We start from the raw sequence: 17,552 nt of genomic DNA, 5'->3' as shown, positions 1-17,552 counted from the left end.
GTACCACCTAAAGCATGTCACAATTATGAGCTTCAGCTGAATTTGAGATCGTGTAGCAAGGACTGTATGTAGAAGAATCTACGCTTATGAAGCAAAACAGGAAAATACGTTGATTTTGACATGTGGCAGCAGCTTTTTGTAATCTTCTGCTGTAAAGCCACTTAATAAATAATGGAGTAACTTACCTTGCATATAATAAAAATATTTGTGTAGATACTATATACATATCATAGAAATTATCATCTCCTATGTCCTTGCTGGATCTCCCATAGCCAAGTTCACATGTTTGAATTAGTTCCTTCCGAAGAATTGATGTGACAAACAGCAAAATCTGCTGTATTTAAGGCAAATGACTAACCTAATGAAATTCTGTCAGGACACAGGTTAATCAAGATACACAACAACAGGGAAACTGAAATACCGCCTTACTGGTTTGTATTTCTGAAAGTGGAATCTTTACCACTATAAAGTTGAAAACAACAAAAACAAAAACCAACAACAAAACTAAACAACAACAACAACAACGCACCAAAAGCCTAAAACCACACACCTTTACATCACTGTTGATTTTCCAAGTGGAAGATTCATCAGCATGCTTCATTTACATGGCGCTTTGCATCAAAGAAGTACTGCATCTCCAAAGAGCTTTTGAAATGACATCTCACACCAGGAGTGAAAGAGCAGAATATAGGAATCCAAATATATTAACTACTGATGAACAAACAGTAGAACACTCAGCACGCTTCCAAGTTTTTTAGTATAATAAAAGCCACTAAATGTTAGGATTTAAGACAAACACTGATATTCTCCACTTGAGCAGGACTGCTAGTAGCGAGGATTTGATATTCCATGATACCTTGAAGTTCAGCATTGTATGAACTTCTGCATTTTTCCACAAATATCAGTTAGAATTTTATGGATTATTAAATAGAGTTACATTCTACTCAACAAATAGTATGAGGCAGTTCTGAAGAGCAAAATAAATCCCTTGGGTAGTCTGTAAATTTTGTTTTCCAGGTGACAATTTGAGACCTTTTCTGTCACCGTATTATAGTACAAGTCAACATTAAAGGAGGTGAGACTGTAGTAGACAAAACATAACTTCTTTGATCTCTAACAGCAAAAAAATCATTATAAATGATACTCCCATAACACTTTTCAGTCTCTTGCAAACCACATGAGGTTGTGGATGTAAGGATGGCCTCCCAGTATACAATATACAGAACTCTAAGAGGTGGAGCTTTGGGAATTTGCTAGTAAACTCTGGATAAGTACCCAGAAAAATTACAAAAAATAAAATTGTTTCCTGATTATATACTATACTTTACATGAGAACTTGGAGGGCAGGATAAAGAATGCTGGATTTCACACAGTGGAAGTTTTATGTTTACCATAGTTTTGCAGAAGTACAGCATACAATATATCTTAATACAAGGAAGCATAGAAGAGCAAATTATTAGTATTCAGTAGAAAAGTTACATGTAGTTTTGTCATAAAATATATATATATATATCTTTTTCCCCCAAAAGCACATGTTATATCTCTCCAGTTACTGTCCTATTTGAAATGCAAGCTACACAAAACGCATTGAATTCAAATGAAAATTATTATAACTCTACAGTTGCCATCTTGTTGCAGCATATTACACAAAATATATATCTTTGTCATATTTATTATGTAATCATCATTACCCAGTCTATTTTCAAACCAAGATGATGTATTTTAAAAATAGTCCTCTTTATCTAGCAAAACAAAGATATAGTCTAATTTCACGCACCATTTACTATATTGGAAAAATGACTATGTATGTCATTAAATTATTATTTTTTTCATAAAATTAGAATTTCTCAATTTAATCTGTTACGAGTTTAAAGTAGTTTTGGACATTTCTTTTAGAATGGAGCAGAAATCAGTCCACTGCAAAAACTTATAAAAAACAGACTGGTTTGCAAGTTTATGACTCTTGATTGCTCCCAGTTTTCAACGAATATGCACACAGATGGAGCATAATAATCACAAAGTGAACGTCGTCCTTTAAATATGTAATTAATGACTTTGAATAAAATAAAAATATTTACGACTAAACTTCCACTGTTGGATGAAAAACAAGTATTATTAACACTTGTAAGTATGTAGAAACTCAAAACATTGAAGAACATGGAATTAAATTCAAAATACAGCCATCACAGTAACAAAGACCTGAAGGTACAATAATGTATAAAAAAATGCAAGAACACAAGAGACTCTGCAAACATCAAGGCAATCTCATGCAATAATCTTTGCAATAGTACAGTATTTCTAGCAATAGATTTTAATCTCAGTTTGTTCCCACATGACAATATTTTTTTTTCTTTAAAACCTATCAGATATTTTCCATTATTCTAAAATCTGTCACTTTATGTCTTAGGCACAGAAGACCTTTGGACCCAAAGTTAGGAGGTCATGATAAAAAGGCAATAGGTTTATCTGTATGATAACCAGCTGTAGGTATAGCTATTAGTTTCAATATGTATCCAAAAATGAAATGAAAACTAATAATTTTACATATGCTTAGCTCACCATTTAAATGAATTTTATATCAATTTTATTGGCACTTTTTTGTTTGACTGGTACGGGATTAAACACACAAAACATACTCTTCTTGAATCAAGCTACAGTAAAATAATCCAACAAAAACTTTCCCACAGGAAAAGTATACTCATCAAAATCAAAAAGGTTTCAGAGGAGCATTAAGTCAGAACTGATATGTTATCAGATACCTTCTTAGTAGAATTCATTGTGAGTTCCTGACTGGTTGCTAACCCTAGTTAATTTTAGAGTCAATCCAAATAACCCCTCTTGATTACATGAAATCAGAAAAACTTGCTTCCCAGTGCCTTTAAAAAAACAAAAACAAAACAAACAAACAAACAAACAAAAAGACAACTTCAAAAGTCAGCAATACAAAATAGGATGAAAGAACATCTTTATTGAATAAGAATTAGGTTACAGACTTATTGTTTAAAATAGTTGCCAATAGTTCCAAATGACTGGAAATGCATCTATTCACTCCAGGGAATTCCATACCAAATCCACAGCTACTGAATCATGCAAACTGTCACAGGATGGCAAATTATCCTATCAGGATTGCCTGTTAATCCAAACTTGTTAACATAGACTAAAACAAAAGCCTACAACAACTAATTGAAAAAATCAAGGAAGCAGGAACAAAATGCGAAACAAGTTCTTGAAGAACAGTGACTGAAAACAGTCTGGGAAGCCCTAGCAACATAAAAAATCTCAGTGGAATACTGGTAAAAAGGGCTGATGTGATCATTGTGTGAATAAACAGGGAGCAGAAGTGAGAAAAAGTTGTAGCTCTCTACATACAGCACCAGTACCACTAATAAGATTACTGATCAAAGCTCTTTAAAGAATGTTGAAAAATTGGAGAAAGAACAGAAAGGCCACAAAATGATCTGAAGACTGGCTGAAGAAAGCTGAAGTAGCTGAAGAAACAGAAAACATGTCACACTGTAGTGAACTTCAGAAAAAACACACAACAAAAAAAATCACTGGTTGCAAGCTGAACACAGGCAAGTTAAAGTTAAAAAATTGTATAAAATACTCTTAGGGGTAAGGTGCCTGGAAGAGATTGCACTGTCCAACCAAATATGGGCCAAACTACACTATCGGTATCTACAAACTACCTCTGCCTTCCTGTTCAGCTGTAGCCAAACAGTGAGCTCAATACAGGGGTAACTGGCAGTAAATTGCAGCACAGGATACACAGTTTATCTGATGGTCACCCTTGGCTTAGAATGCTATTAATAGAATACCTGAATTTACTATATGAAAATAACAGCAGTTTGTTAAGTATAGTGAGGTTTGAAGTCAGTTGCAAAAAAGGTTTGTACTCCAGAACTCAACAGCCATTCCTATTAATGTACATACTACACTTCCCGGTATCAAACTGAAAAGCAAAGAGACAAACTGTATTGTTGGACATGGCCTAGTCGTAACAGTGGTATCTGGTTTAAGAAAATACTAGCAGTATATAATACTAACTATTATTTAATAGTTAATACATTGGAAATAGTAATTACTGCAAAGAAAGAACAGTTCTATATGGAAACAGACAAACCTCACTATCCAAAGTGCATTTTTCTCCTTCACGTGCCCAGAAACACTTTCCAAGTGAATCTGCCTCATGTTTTACCCAAGGGCCGAGATGAGGTCGATCAGATCATTATTGCTTTTTATTTTTATTTTTTTGGAAAATGGGCACAACATCTGTAACATCCTCCAGCCTGAGGATTTTCACAATGTTTCAAAGATTATAGACAGCAGCCTCACAGTGACATCAGCTGGCTGTCTGAGCAGCCTTAAATGCATCCCAAGTCCCATAGACTTGTTTGGGCTGAGATTTCTCACTAATTCCTGACTCAATCCTCTACCACTATTAGCAGTTCCTCCCTTTTTTGAAACCTTACGTAGACACATAAGCCCAAAAGACCTTGTTGGCATCAAGTAATCTCAGTCATTCCTGTGTGCACTGTTACTAAATCAGAAGGAGGTCTACATTTTTCTGCGTTTAATCTTTCATGTAGGGGTATAAATTCTTCCAGTTGCCCTTTAATCTCTTTACCAATTTCAGCTTTAGCTGAGCTTTGGCTTTCGTAAAAACATCACTGCATGCCTTGACCACTTTCCTGTATCTCTGTATTCCTCCTTTGTAGACAGTCCTCACTTCCACCTCCAGTATAGATCCATTTTGTCCATCAGTCATTACTTCCCTCTTGACTCATACCAGTACAAAAAGTTTAGCTGCTCTCCTGACTGATCAGCTTGCTCCCCACTGCCACCCGGCTCTGCCGTCCCCAGTGCAAGGACAGACCATAGCTGTATTTGAAGACCTGTCAGTTCTCTTGAGTTCAGTGGCCCGTCAGAACTGCCTCCCACAGGACACCATCTATCAGTTCCACCAAAAAAAAAAAAAAAAAAAAAAATCTCTTGATGTCCAGGGTCCAAACTCTGCTATTTGCCTTCCTCCCTTCATTCAGGAACCACTGGTTATGATGGAGACAGAGAGACAGAGAGATGAAGGAACACTACAGTCTTACTAGATGCCTTACTAAAACATCTTCTTTAGCAAACCATTACTAAAATACGGACAGTTGAAGTCTTGCAAAACAGTGTGATTTTTTGGTAAGCTAGAATTACAGAAGCTCATTTCTGAGGATACATCCATCAATAAATTTGTTTTCTGGGGGAAAATATTAAATAAATGTATTTAAATCAAAGGACTATATTAGACCACAACATTCAGAGACGAAAAAAAATCACTTTACCCCAGAATGTGTGAACAAAATTGTTCATGTAACAGTCTTCAATGTGTTACGAACAAAACTGCACACACAACTGACCAAGATCATGAAAGACAATCTATCCCAGGCAACTTTCATAACTGCAAATGAAGTTTCTTGTACTTCAGCTCATACCTTTTATAAAGGTAAAGAATCACAGACAAAACTATTTTGAAGTCTGTATTCCAAAAGCATTTGCAGCAAGTTCATATTACACGTTTAAATATTGCACACTCAGTGCATCAATGTTTATTTAGATGCTAATAAAATGTTATGATGTCTTAACTATATTCTACATTGCTTTTCAACAACTTGTACTGAGTGGTCTGAAATAGACTTAGTATGAATTTGAGCATGTCTGCCTGCTATTTTTATTACTGTTATGCCTAGACATCAAGGTGAAGATGGGGATGTCAGTCATTTGACCAAGTGCAGTTACCTGTAAACAAACTAGCTATTTTATCCTGTTGTTGCAACAAATGGAAAAACAAACAACAAAAACAAAACAAACAAAAAAACACGTCAGAGGAATTATACTTCTAAAAGTGTTCTAGAGTTTTATGTTACAATGAAACAAGTAATTTCTTACCTACATGCACAGTAGACCTCTAAAGCTTCATGAGATGATTTTAACTATGATGATATTAATATTACCTAGCAATATTTATTCTATATGCAAGAAAAAATAAGGAATGTGATAGTAACTATATTGCTACTCCTTTAACACATATGTAGATACTCATTTTATGATGACGGCTTATAAACCAAAAGAAAATGAAATTACTTAGCTCAACTGTGCTTTATAGGATTGTTAGGAGAAAAATACACGAGAGAAAATACAAACACTTAAATTCAAGTGATTCAGCTACTCGAAAAGTCAGCATTCCTTCCTCATTTTAGCTATTCCACACAATTACTTCATATTGCTATTTAATAGCACATCTGTGATAGGGATGCAACTGAAATTATACTCTGTTTGTACACTGTGTGTCTTGCAAACAAGAAGCAGTGAGAATTTTTAAAAGCTAGTAACCAGAAATGTGTAGCATGTGAGCTCCACCTACAGGATGAAAACAAATGTAAAACAGTATTTTTAATTACCAGACTAAGGTCCATTTAATTTGAAGCATTCAGCTAACTGCTCAAGCCACTGACATTTTAAAAACGTCATGTCATGCTGTTAAATTTTATTCTTATTGCAATGATGGCAGACATTTCTTTTGTGTGTATATATTTTCATGCAAACAACCATTCTGTATTTTGAAGTTTAAGTTTAATCTATCAATAGAAACAAAAGATCTTTGGAATTTCTCAAATAACTTGTCAGAATGAGTGGGAAATACTTTTTCCTTAGGTTTCATGTTGAATATGAAATTGGAAAGTGTCTTCACATTATTTTTAAAAACATACACAAAAGGTTCAAATATATACTGAAATTACTAAAATTAACTTCACCATCTGAGCACTCCAAGTACAACTGCATTTAGAAGAAGCAGTCCTGGATCTCAATACCATGGATTTGAGATTATGACTATTATTTCCATATTATTTCTCTGAAATTGATGTGCAAACTTCTCCTTTCACACATGGATTTGTGTTAAAAGAAATGACTGATACAAATGAATACAGATTTGTAGAAAACATCATGCATATTAAAAAGACATGATTGAAAAAACACTTTTGGAAGCTCTGTTATTTTATTAAAGCATTTAAATATCTGATGAGATGAACAAATCTGCAAGATAACACACATTTCTTGGCCCTCTAATATGTTACTAGACATTTGTCTTCAAGCTATGTATGGTAGATTTTTTTTTATTATTATTTTTTTTTTTTTAGTATTCCCACCTAATACATTTCTGTATGCTCTGATCAGCACACACTTGGACTACTGTTGGTGGTGAAGTCCCATGAAAATATTATCAATCATCTTTGGCACACTTACAAAAAAGGTCACTATTGTAGAAAATGAAAATAATAGACTTTATCTCATCATATCAGAGCTCAACGTTAATAATGCCTTGTGGATAAACAACACAATGCCTTTGATTTTCATGCCAGACAATACCAGACTATCACGTGGAAAAAAACAGATTCTAGAACCTGATGTCACTTGTGATACTAAGCAGTGTCTCCCTGGGCTATTGCTCCCAGCTGCTAAAAATGCATTCAATAAAACCCTCTTCTGAGTCTTGATAGTCCATTTGGCTATAATACTACTGCAACTGCCCTGGAAGAGTGGAATAAACATAGGCAAAACACACTGACCTTCCACAAGCACAGCTAGCTTGCAGAATTCTTACACAAATGTCTCTGAAATGTGGTAAAATATAACACAAGAATTCCTAAGAGTATGCTCTAGCTTTGTGTTACACCCTCATGCTGTGAGCTCGCTACTACAACTTAGGTATATATATAACTTATGGTTCTACTAGGCATCACTGAAAAAAATCAACAGTTACACAGATTGGTCAACATGTTTGACGATAGGTAGTATGCATGTACAGAGTCCAATGTCTCTTGCTATTCTAAAGATGTTTGTCTTCCATGTACTCGAAGGCTCTTTTCCAGAAAAAGCTCTCCTTGGAGAATGCCTTAATTTCTCACTCCTTCCTTTCCACTGTATGATAGAGCTAACACTGATCTTTATTTGTCCAATGGTGACCACACCAGAACTTAGCCTAGGTAATTCTTAATTATTTAACAATTCCCGAGACTGACTTCACAGATTTTATTAAGACATGACTCCATAATTAGAGGCAGTTCATTGACTCTGAGAAGCTTATAATTATTCCATATGGGGGAATATTATGGATAACACCACAAACATTGTTAGAGTGTAGCATGAATCAACCACAGAAGGCACAGCAATGAAAAACAGGAATTACCTCTTTATGCAGTCAGGAACTGCATCAGCTCAATGTTTCCACAAGATCTGAGACAGAAAACTGCCTGATGTATTCTTGTCTCAGATAACGACATATATTCATTTTAATTGACACAAGATAAATATTTATGTAATTTATCACTGGGATTAGGTATCAATCTCAACTGTTGGACTAATAACTAGATTTGGGAAGTTATCAATCATCCTGCTTGATATCAGTGTACTTCCTGTGGATCACCTGTCTACAGCAGAGATAGTACATTCACCAATTTCCAAAGCAGCCACACAGCACAATTTTAAATATGGCAGAGAGGAAAAAGAGAGATGGTTCTGTTCAGAGGCAACTGCTCTGGGAGAGAATTTATGAATGCCACTGCACACCCAGAATTCATTATAGGCAAAGTCTTAATAATTTCATCACACAATTATTTGTGACAACTGTATACAGTTAGAGTAAAAATTCTAATTTTGGTGCTTCCTCCTCCTACCCTCCAGTAAGTTTCACTGAAAAAGTAAATTTACCCATTGAACCTTTAGACTGCAAAGACTGAAAAAATTACAAATTGTTCAGTAACTTCTGAAGTCCATATTTATTGAAATACTCAGTAATGGTTCCTACTAAATTATTATTATGCAGAAATTCCCAAACAGGCTCTGGAAGCAAGATTTCCAAGATACAAGATTTCCAAACAGGCATGTTAACTCACTGAAAATTGAGTGCTAATCAGTGCAGATGTCCATGAAGACTAGCATTACTAGCAAGACTAGTATTACATGACTAGAACCTATGCCATTATGTGATATTATGCTGATATTGCCACAAAAACATAGTAATTTGACTAGAGATAGTTTAATTATTTGAATATAGAGTTACACTACTAAACATAGACATGTTCCAACCCCCTAAGAACAGCGCAACATAGTATTTAAAAACTGTTGTATCAATTGCAGTGTTGAAAATCTGCTACATTGTAAAACAACTGCCGCATTAAAGCAGATTTAAACAATGGAAGACTAGGAAGCCTCGACTTCATGTAAGTCCCAATGGTGGATGACCACCATATATTATCACAGATAGAGGATCTGCAAACTCAAGTATTTACAACTATGTAGAAAAACAAAGTAAAGCATGATAAACACATACAAATATTCTTAATTTGTAAGTCACAGGGACAAATAAACAGAAAACGTCCCAAATAAAGTGCTCAGGTAGTGTAACTGCAATGTAACTTAACTCTTAGGTTTAAACTGCAAAATTAAACTAAGAAATGAGAAAACAACAATTTCACGTTTCACAGTTGAGAGAGAATGATATTTTAAAGTAATGCTAATCTACCAATGTTGAAACTGGAAAACCGGAATTGAACAGAAAATAAAACTGTAAACAAGCTGGAGGGAGAAAAAAAGCATGATACTTACCTGCGACTGCTTGTTTTCTTTTCTGTCTTAGTTTCTTCCTCTTGAACTGGTGGTTTAACAGCTTCATTTGCATCAATTTTCAACTTTTTTGCAATACGTTCTTTCATTTGAAATCTCTCATTGCTAGCAGCTTCATCTTCTACACTATCAGCATCTTCATCATTTTCTTCTTCCTCCTTTATTGGTTTAAAGTTAGAAAATGTCTCCTTTAGTTTTTTTTTGTTTGTTTGTTTTAAATTACAGAACTCTGAATATGGAAACTTCTTACAAAAACAACCCCTTACTAAAACAAACAAACAAAAAAATAAAAAACACCATTTAAAAAAATGTTTCAAAGCAAAGTTTTAAAACAAGTATACTCTTATTTGCTTCATAGGGAACAAAAATGCAAAAATGTAAAAATTAAAAAAATAATCATACACAAACTACATCTTTATGTAACACTTAAAAAACTAAAATAGTCTAGACTTTAAGTCCTTATAGGTCTGCAGAAAGCCTCACAACAAGGTGGTATTAGTCTGATTGTTGTTCATGGATTCAAAATTTGATCAAGGAAATACACTAAACACTTCCTTAATCTTCCTTTCAATGACAACAAAACTCATTAAAGTTTCCTGCTTCAAGGCTACTATCCTATCATGAATGTAGACAAGAAAGTAGATCTAACCTGGACAGACTAGATCGATGGGCAGAGGCCAATGGGATGAGGTTCAGCATAGCTAAGTGCCAGGTCCTGAACTTTGAACAACAACCCCATGCAGCGCTACAGGCCTGGGGCAGAGTGGCTCAAAAGCTGTGCAGAGGAAAAGGATCTGGGGGTGCTGATTGATGCTCACCTGAACATGAGCCTGCAGTGTGCCCAGGTGGCCAAAAAGACCAACGGCATCCTGGCTTGTATCAGGAATAGCGTAGCCAGCAGGACCAGGGATGTGATCGTCCCCCTGTACTCTGCTCTGGTGAGGCCATCCCTCGAGTACTGTGTTCAGCTTTGGGCCCCTCACTACAAGAAGGACATCAAGGCATATCCAGAGAAGTGCAAGGAAGCTGGTGAAGGGCCTGGAACACAAGTCCTGTAGGGAGTGGCTGAGGGCACTGGGCTTGTTTAGCCTGGAGAAGAGAAGGCTCAGGGGAGACCTTATTGCTCTCTACAACTCCCTGAAAGGAAGGTGTGGGGACCTGGGGATCAGCCTCTTCTCACAGATAACTAGTGATAGGACTAGAGGGAACGGCCTCAATGGCGCCTGGGAGGCTCAGGTTGGAAATTAGGAGAAATTTCTCCTACTCAGAAAGAGCAGTCAGGCATTGGAACGGGTTGCCCAGGGAGGTGGTGGAGTCACCATCCCTGGAGGTACTCAAGGAAACGTTGGACGTGGTGCTTAGTGACATGGTTTAGTGGGTGACACTGGTAGTAGAGGGATGGTTGGACAAGATGATCTTGGAGGTCTTTTCCAATCTTAATGATTCTATGATTCCGTAAGACAATTGGACTGGCCATCAACGAGGAAATTTACAAATGTCACTTGGATCAAAAGAGTTTGCAAAAACCTATGGAATCAATCATCCACATTTCCTACAGAGGTATTATGCTTCTAGACCTAGCAGATGAAGACAAAGGGGATAAACCACCTCCATTTAAAGACATTTGAGGGGAGAAATAACTAATTCCTATCAACAATCAGGAAGAAGCAACTCGACTGAACCAATGCCTCTGCACAGCAAAGCTTCCTTGGAAGAAGGAAGCCCACTTCATAGAAGGACGAAGCCCACTTCATCCTCCATAGAAGGATGCCAACTCAAAGTCTAGATCACAAATCTCTTGATGCTTTGCAGCGGTACTAATTAGCAAGAGAGTGCATAAGATGCTACATGATTGTCATTTTATCCACACAGAGAGAAAGAACAGACTTTGAAATCATATTCATGAGAACTGTGCTGTAACCGGGATACAGCCAGGATGTCAGCACTGGGAGAAAATGTCAGCACTCTAAAGAGAATATACTTGTTTTGTGTGTGTGACTGACAAGTAGGACAAGTATAGCATGATGACCATGGTCATATAGGTAGGGAAGGGAAGTGGAGGAAAAAAAGGAGTTTAAAAAAAAAAACAAAAACAGAGAAAACAAACTTTCCAAAGCATTTGTTTACTCACTAAACTATCAGGAAGACAGGATGACAACAGACCTTAATGGCAGGGGGGCAGAATCCAGAAAAGGAACATGACAGGACTTTGTTCAGGGTGTTTAATAGCCAGGAACGAAGACAGACTTCTGGTGGAGATCTGGCTAGGAGCTAGGTAAGAGCATTTCACTGAAACATAAACAGATGGATAGGAGAATTTCTAGAAGAACAATGAGAACTCTAGACTAATCACAATTACTAAGTAGTAATTTAAAATTACTGAAGTGTGAGGAAGGGAGGAGGTTCCATGGATACCTCTTTAAAATGGAAGACAGAAAATGGTTCAACTTGTCCAACTCAGCTGAAACCCCTACTTCCAGAACCTTCCATTTTTCTCAACCTGCACAGAATTTCTTTCACATTTCTTCTACAAAAACACTGACAAAATAATAGAACCATAGAATGCTTTGGATTGGAAGGGATCATGAAGTTCCAACCCCCCTGCCATGGGCAAGGACACCTCCCAACAGACCAGGTTGCCCAAAGCCCCATCCAGCCTGGCCTTGAGCACCTCCAGGGATGGGGCATCCACAGCTTCTCTGGGCAACCTGTGCCAGTGCCTCACCATCATCATTGTAAAGAATTTCCTACTAACATCTAATCTAAACCTACTCTCTTTTAGTTTAAAGCCATTATGCTTTGTCCTGTCACTACACTCCCTGACAAAGAGTCCCTCCTCAGCTTTCCTGCATGCCCCCTTTAGGTACTGGAACATGGCTATAAGGTCTCCCCAAAGCCTTCTCTTCTCCAGGCTGAATAGCCCCAACACCCTCAACCTGTCTTCGTAGGAGAGGTGCTCCAGGCCTCTGATCATCCTCGTGGACCTCATCTGGACCCACTCCAATGAGTCATAGAATATCTTGACTTGGAAGGGATCCAACAAGGATCATTGAGTCCGAATCCTGTCTCCTTTTAAAAATGGTGGTCATGTTTCCCCTCTTTCAGTCAGTGGGAACTTCACCAGACTGCTACTTCTCAAATATGATGGACAGTGGTTTAGCACTTAAATTCACCAGTTCCCTCAGGATCCATGTCTGTTTCTCGTCAGGTCCCACGGACTTGTGCACTTTTTGGTTCCTTAGCTGATCTCAAACCCGATCTTCTAGACTGGGAGGTTCTTCATTATCCCAGTCCGTCTCTTCGCCTTCTGGGGCCCTGGCTATTTGACTAGGACTCTTGCTGGCGAAGGCTGAGGCAAACAAGTCATTGAGTACCTCAGCCTTCTCTATATCCCAGGTAGCCAGGTTTCCCATTGCCTTTCAGAGAGGAACCACAATTTCTCTATTCTTCCTTTTATCACTGATGTACCTATAGAAGCCTATCCTGTTGCCCTTGAAATCTCAGGCCAAATTTAATTCTAACAAGGCTTTATATATGATATAGCTCTCCTCAACTCTTTCCCTCTGGTGGCTCCCTTATTTCCTCTTGCCCAGTCTCCTCTTTTAGTCCTTCTGTTGTCTCATTAACTCCATCTGACTTCATTTAGACTTTTTTCTGACATCTCATTTCCAACTAATACATCTAACAGATTTCTAGCCCTGAGCAGTCTACACAACTTCGGAGGAAAGCTGTTGTTCAGGTGTATGATGGTGTTCCCTTAGTGACAAAGAAATGCTAAACTTCTTGTCCGGAAGCTGAACTAGTGTTTGCTGCTGTTGTTAATTGAGTGGAGTTGCTCCCATTCTTCAGTTTGCTCTGGAAATAAAAATGTAATGGCAGATTTTGTGCCAGAATGACTAACAGCTACCGTATCTAATATGACTTAGCCATTTGAGAAGATTATTGATTTTCGGGGAGTGCAGAGAAGAATATAAGTTCTTATCTATCCATAGTACTACCTGATACTTACTGTTCAGTAACTAACTGGCAAATAGGGAGATGAAAATAAGTTTTTACTGAAAGGAAACAAAAGAAAGTCACTGGTAGGAAAAAATATCAGTCTTGCGAACACATTACATATAACATTTTCATTAATAACTTAGGCACAAAAAGAGGCTTAAAAGCAGCAATGAAGGATTGTTAATACATAGGATCTGACTCTCAAAGGATGGATGACCTTGAGGACTACAGTAATAGAAACAAGATGACATTTGCATGAACAGCAAGGTCTGGAGCTTCAGGAATAACAAGAATTTCTCTCACACACTATGGACTTGTAATTTTGGGGAGGTAAAGAGATCTGGAAGAATTATTTGCTCATAGGACGACTATAAAACTACCGATGTGTTGCAGACATGTAAAAGAGAAAGTGATCCTATAACATGTTAACAGAAATAAATCCAAAAGAGATGATAAAGTACTCGTACTCCTTTACAAGCCTCATGTAATTGCCTGAAATGCTAGATTCTAGGTAATATCTTTAAATGAAATAAAATCTAAGGAGAGCACCTGTGGAAAGAAAAAGCTTCTCTATTTCCTGCTTCATGTCATTACTATGAAATAGTAACAGCATTCAGATTAACTAGGCTAAAAAATAAAAATTGAAATAAATATACCTAGGGTGTCCCTGCTCAATATTCCCCAACACCAACCCCAGCTCATTTGAACATATGAAGAATTATTAATTAAATTCTCAGAACCCTTCAAATACCTAAATGCTCCTACACAACAGGAATTACAAGAGAGAAGAGTCCAAGAACCTGTACTTCGACTATGCTTTGTTAAAAAGGCAACAGGAAACAGGATGGAAATCACAGAATCACCAATCTCTGAATTGCAACAGACCCACAAGGGTCATTGAGTCCAAATCCTGGGTCTCCAAAGGACCACACACACACACAAAAACAACACACACAAAAAAACAACAAAACAAAACAAACAAAAAACCCACACCAATGACCTATTTTCTTTTTGTTCAGGTACAAAAATGGGAAAGACTGCATCTTTCCTTCACTTCCACAGTACACCAACTAACAGTTGATAGGTACTGACTTATGCAGCAGACAGATATGAAAAGCAAAGTACTTACAAGGATTCAATTTAGGGAACATGGGATTATATTCCCAGTCAAATATTACATCCATGTCTCAACAGCAACTCAAAGGGCTATCCCGTCACCTATGGCTGTAGGCAAACTCTTACTTCAGCAAGCAATTTTATCCTGCACCATCTATGACAATGTCTTTGAAATTAAAATACCCTCCGTTTTTGGTTGCTTGTCCCATTTATTACTGCTTGCTTACTCAAATTTCCCATCTTTCAGAAGTGACACTTCATCAATACTATTTTTAGTGATAAATATTTATTGAAATTTTGTTTCCTTGAAGCAATATTTCCAACAGGATTCTTATTTATTCATAGATTTCCTTTCAGAGCTTAGATTTCTTAGTTTTATCATTATTTATGATAAATTTCATTTTATTCCTCCATACCTCTTCTTCCCCTCCCCCCCCCCCAGCAATTTTAGGACTCTTACTAATGGTTTGTCACTCTGTGGTAAATAACCTCCATATATACCTCATCTACTGACTGAAATATCTCGTCTTTATGAACACAGCAGGTGGCATGCAGAAGCATCTCCACCCTGCCATCAATGTTCACAATGGCCAAACCTTAGAGATCTGAAAGAACCACCAGTCTTTTGCTGAAAATCTGACCTGAAATAGCTGTCAAAATCCTCAACAGCAGCATTTGTTTCCCGTAAGAAAATATAATTCACATACAATAAAAACAAACAAACAAAAAACCTACAAAGACTTATTTGTAAAAAAAAAAAAAAAAAAAAAAGTTCCTTACCTCACTCAAATACATGTCTTCATTTGCTGCTTCACTAAAAAAAAAGGAATAAGAATCTTAGTTTTGAACTACTAGAGAAGATTTAAGATATTATTATAAAAATACAGGTCTTGAATTAAAAATTTTGTTTAACTACTTGAAATTTTAGTCAACCTAGTCATTTATATCATCTTCACATTCATCCTAACAGTACCAATTAATATTATTTTCTATCATTTGTCATAATCCTTTCTAAATAGGAATGTTTAAAAACACAGGAGAAAACTGCAAGCTACAATACAATAGATATATTCTATTACTAAGTATATCTTGAGCTATCCAGACAAAATGCCAAGTTTTTAGTTTCTTGAAAGATGAAGAAATATAATAATGATAACTATTAGGATTATTTTAAAACTTTAGGTCAAACAATTTTGGCTCAAGAAAGGAATTTGATTGGACAAGTAGATAGAATAATGTGGAATAGCTCTGGATATCAATTTGGACCAAAACATAACAATTCAATGGACACAATGTAAGTGCAATGTCTTACGAGTGTAAGCAAAAAACTTAAACAACAGTACAAGAATACTGTCAGACAAAATACACAAGTGGGTATGTCATGTCTTCTGACTATCTTTTGCACTACATTGCTGTTAAAAGAAAAAAAAAATCATAACACACTGTTAAGATGGTTGCTTTTGATCTCTTATCAATTCCTAGGATTTCATTGCAAATAATGCTTTGTATTTCAGAAAGTCTTCTTTATAATAGGTATGTTTTACTTGTACTATACTGATGGCTGAATTTAAGATAAAAATTTTTATTTGTTATACAGCCATGATTTAGCACATTAGAAAAAAAAAAAGGAATCCATCTAGATATACTAAAGCTAACATATCCACTGTTATTTGTCACAAACAAATAATAAAGACCCTTGAAGATTTTTCTGTGACACAATTTGTTACAATTCTGTCACACAAGTTATGTTAGAGAAACAAAGCAAGGAATATTGAAAGAGTCTCCAAATTCAAGGTTTTGAGGTGTGCACTCTTTTCATCAATAATTCATCAGGGTTATCAAAGAAACAATGAGCTTGTGGGAACCAATGACATTAATTTCATTTAAAAATAATCCAGAAATTTCGCTGCAAAGTAATTATTTCTTAACAGGAGACTAGAATTTTAAAAATTATCTAAAAGTATTACATATTTTGGATATATCCAGGTATATAATTCTGATGTCAGTACTGAACAAGTAGGAGCTACAGTAAGAGGTCAAATGGCCTACTTGGGACTTGTGACGTGCGTGTTAGCTTTAATAACAGCCTTCGTGAGTTTTGAATGGGCTACACATGTTTGTGAATGAGCTGTCTGATATATCTGGACCCAGACAGAATCTCTAACCAAAGGTTTTTAAGGAAACTAAATAGCCCTGAGATGGCAGAGAAGGTCCATGCACTAATAAATAAATGGTTAAAAGACATGAAACAAAAGCTATGAGCAAACAGTTACTTCTGGAAGCAAAGACTACTAGTTTATTTCCAAAGTAGTGTGCTAGGTAAGTCTTTCAGCTATTCACAAAACTCAGTAGCAAAGTAGGCAAGCAGCCAGGTTGCTGTGTTTTTGATGATACAATGTTACTCACAATAGTAAAGACAAGAGGAGATAGATCAATTGCAGAAGGACAAGAATGATGAAACAATAAAATAAGAGATGAAATTTGAGGTAGGTAAAAGTAAAGCTATGCACATGTCAAAAACGAATCATACAAACGACAAGGAACTCTGAGCTGAACATCACTGATCATAAACAAATTCTTGGACTTGAGTATTGAGCCTAATTCCATGAAAATGTATCAGCAAAGGTTTAAAAAACAAACCAGAAGTTAAGAATGACAAACTAAAGACCATCTTTATGCAAGCATACAGATTTACTATTCACCCCCATCTTTAATTTCTTTAGATTAAACACAAATAAATTTTTAAAAAGTATTTTAGAACAGAAAGG

General features: G+C 36.3%; 1 protein-coding gene across 5 annotated transcripts in view; it reads right to left on the bottom strand.

Annotated features, from left to right (window-relative positions):
• Positions 1 to 17,552, bottom strand: part of CWC27 (CWC27 spliceosome associated cyclophilin) — a 137,524-nt gene that overhangs the window by 95,379 nt on the left and 24,593 nt on the right. For 4 of the 5 annotated variants that reach the window (XM_040540520.1, XM_040540521.1, XM_040540517.1 and 1 more), the window contains 2 exons: positions 15,565 to 15,598; positions 9,652 to 9,827 (listed from right to left, as the gene is read on the bottom strand). In XM_040540520.1, coding sequence (XP_040396454.1) covers positions 9,652 to 9,827; positions 15,565 to 15,598 — 210 coding nt within the window. The remainder of the gene's footprint in view (positions 1 to 9,651; positions 9,828 to 15,564; positions 15,599 to 17,552) is intronic. The other variant, XM_040540518.1, reaches the window with a different exon arrangement.

The sequence above is a fragment of the Cygnus olor genome, chromosome Z (assembly GCF_009769625.2).
Source record: "Cygnus olor isolate bCygOlo1 chromosome Z, bCygOlo1.pri.v2, whole genome shotgun sequence".
Classification (NCBI taxonomy): domain Eukaryota; kingdom Metazoa; phylum Chordata; class Aves; order Anseriformes; family Anatidae; genus Cygnus; species Cygnus olor.
The sequence above is the reverse complement of the archived record's forward strand: the minus strand, read 5'-3'. Positions and strand labels throughout refer to the sequence as shown.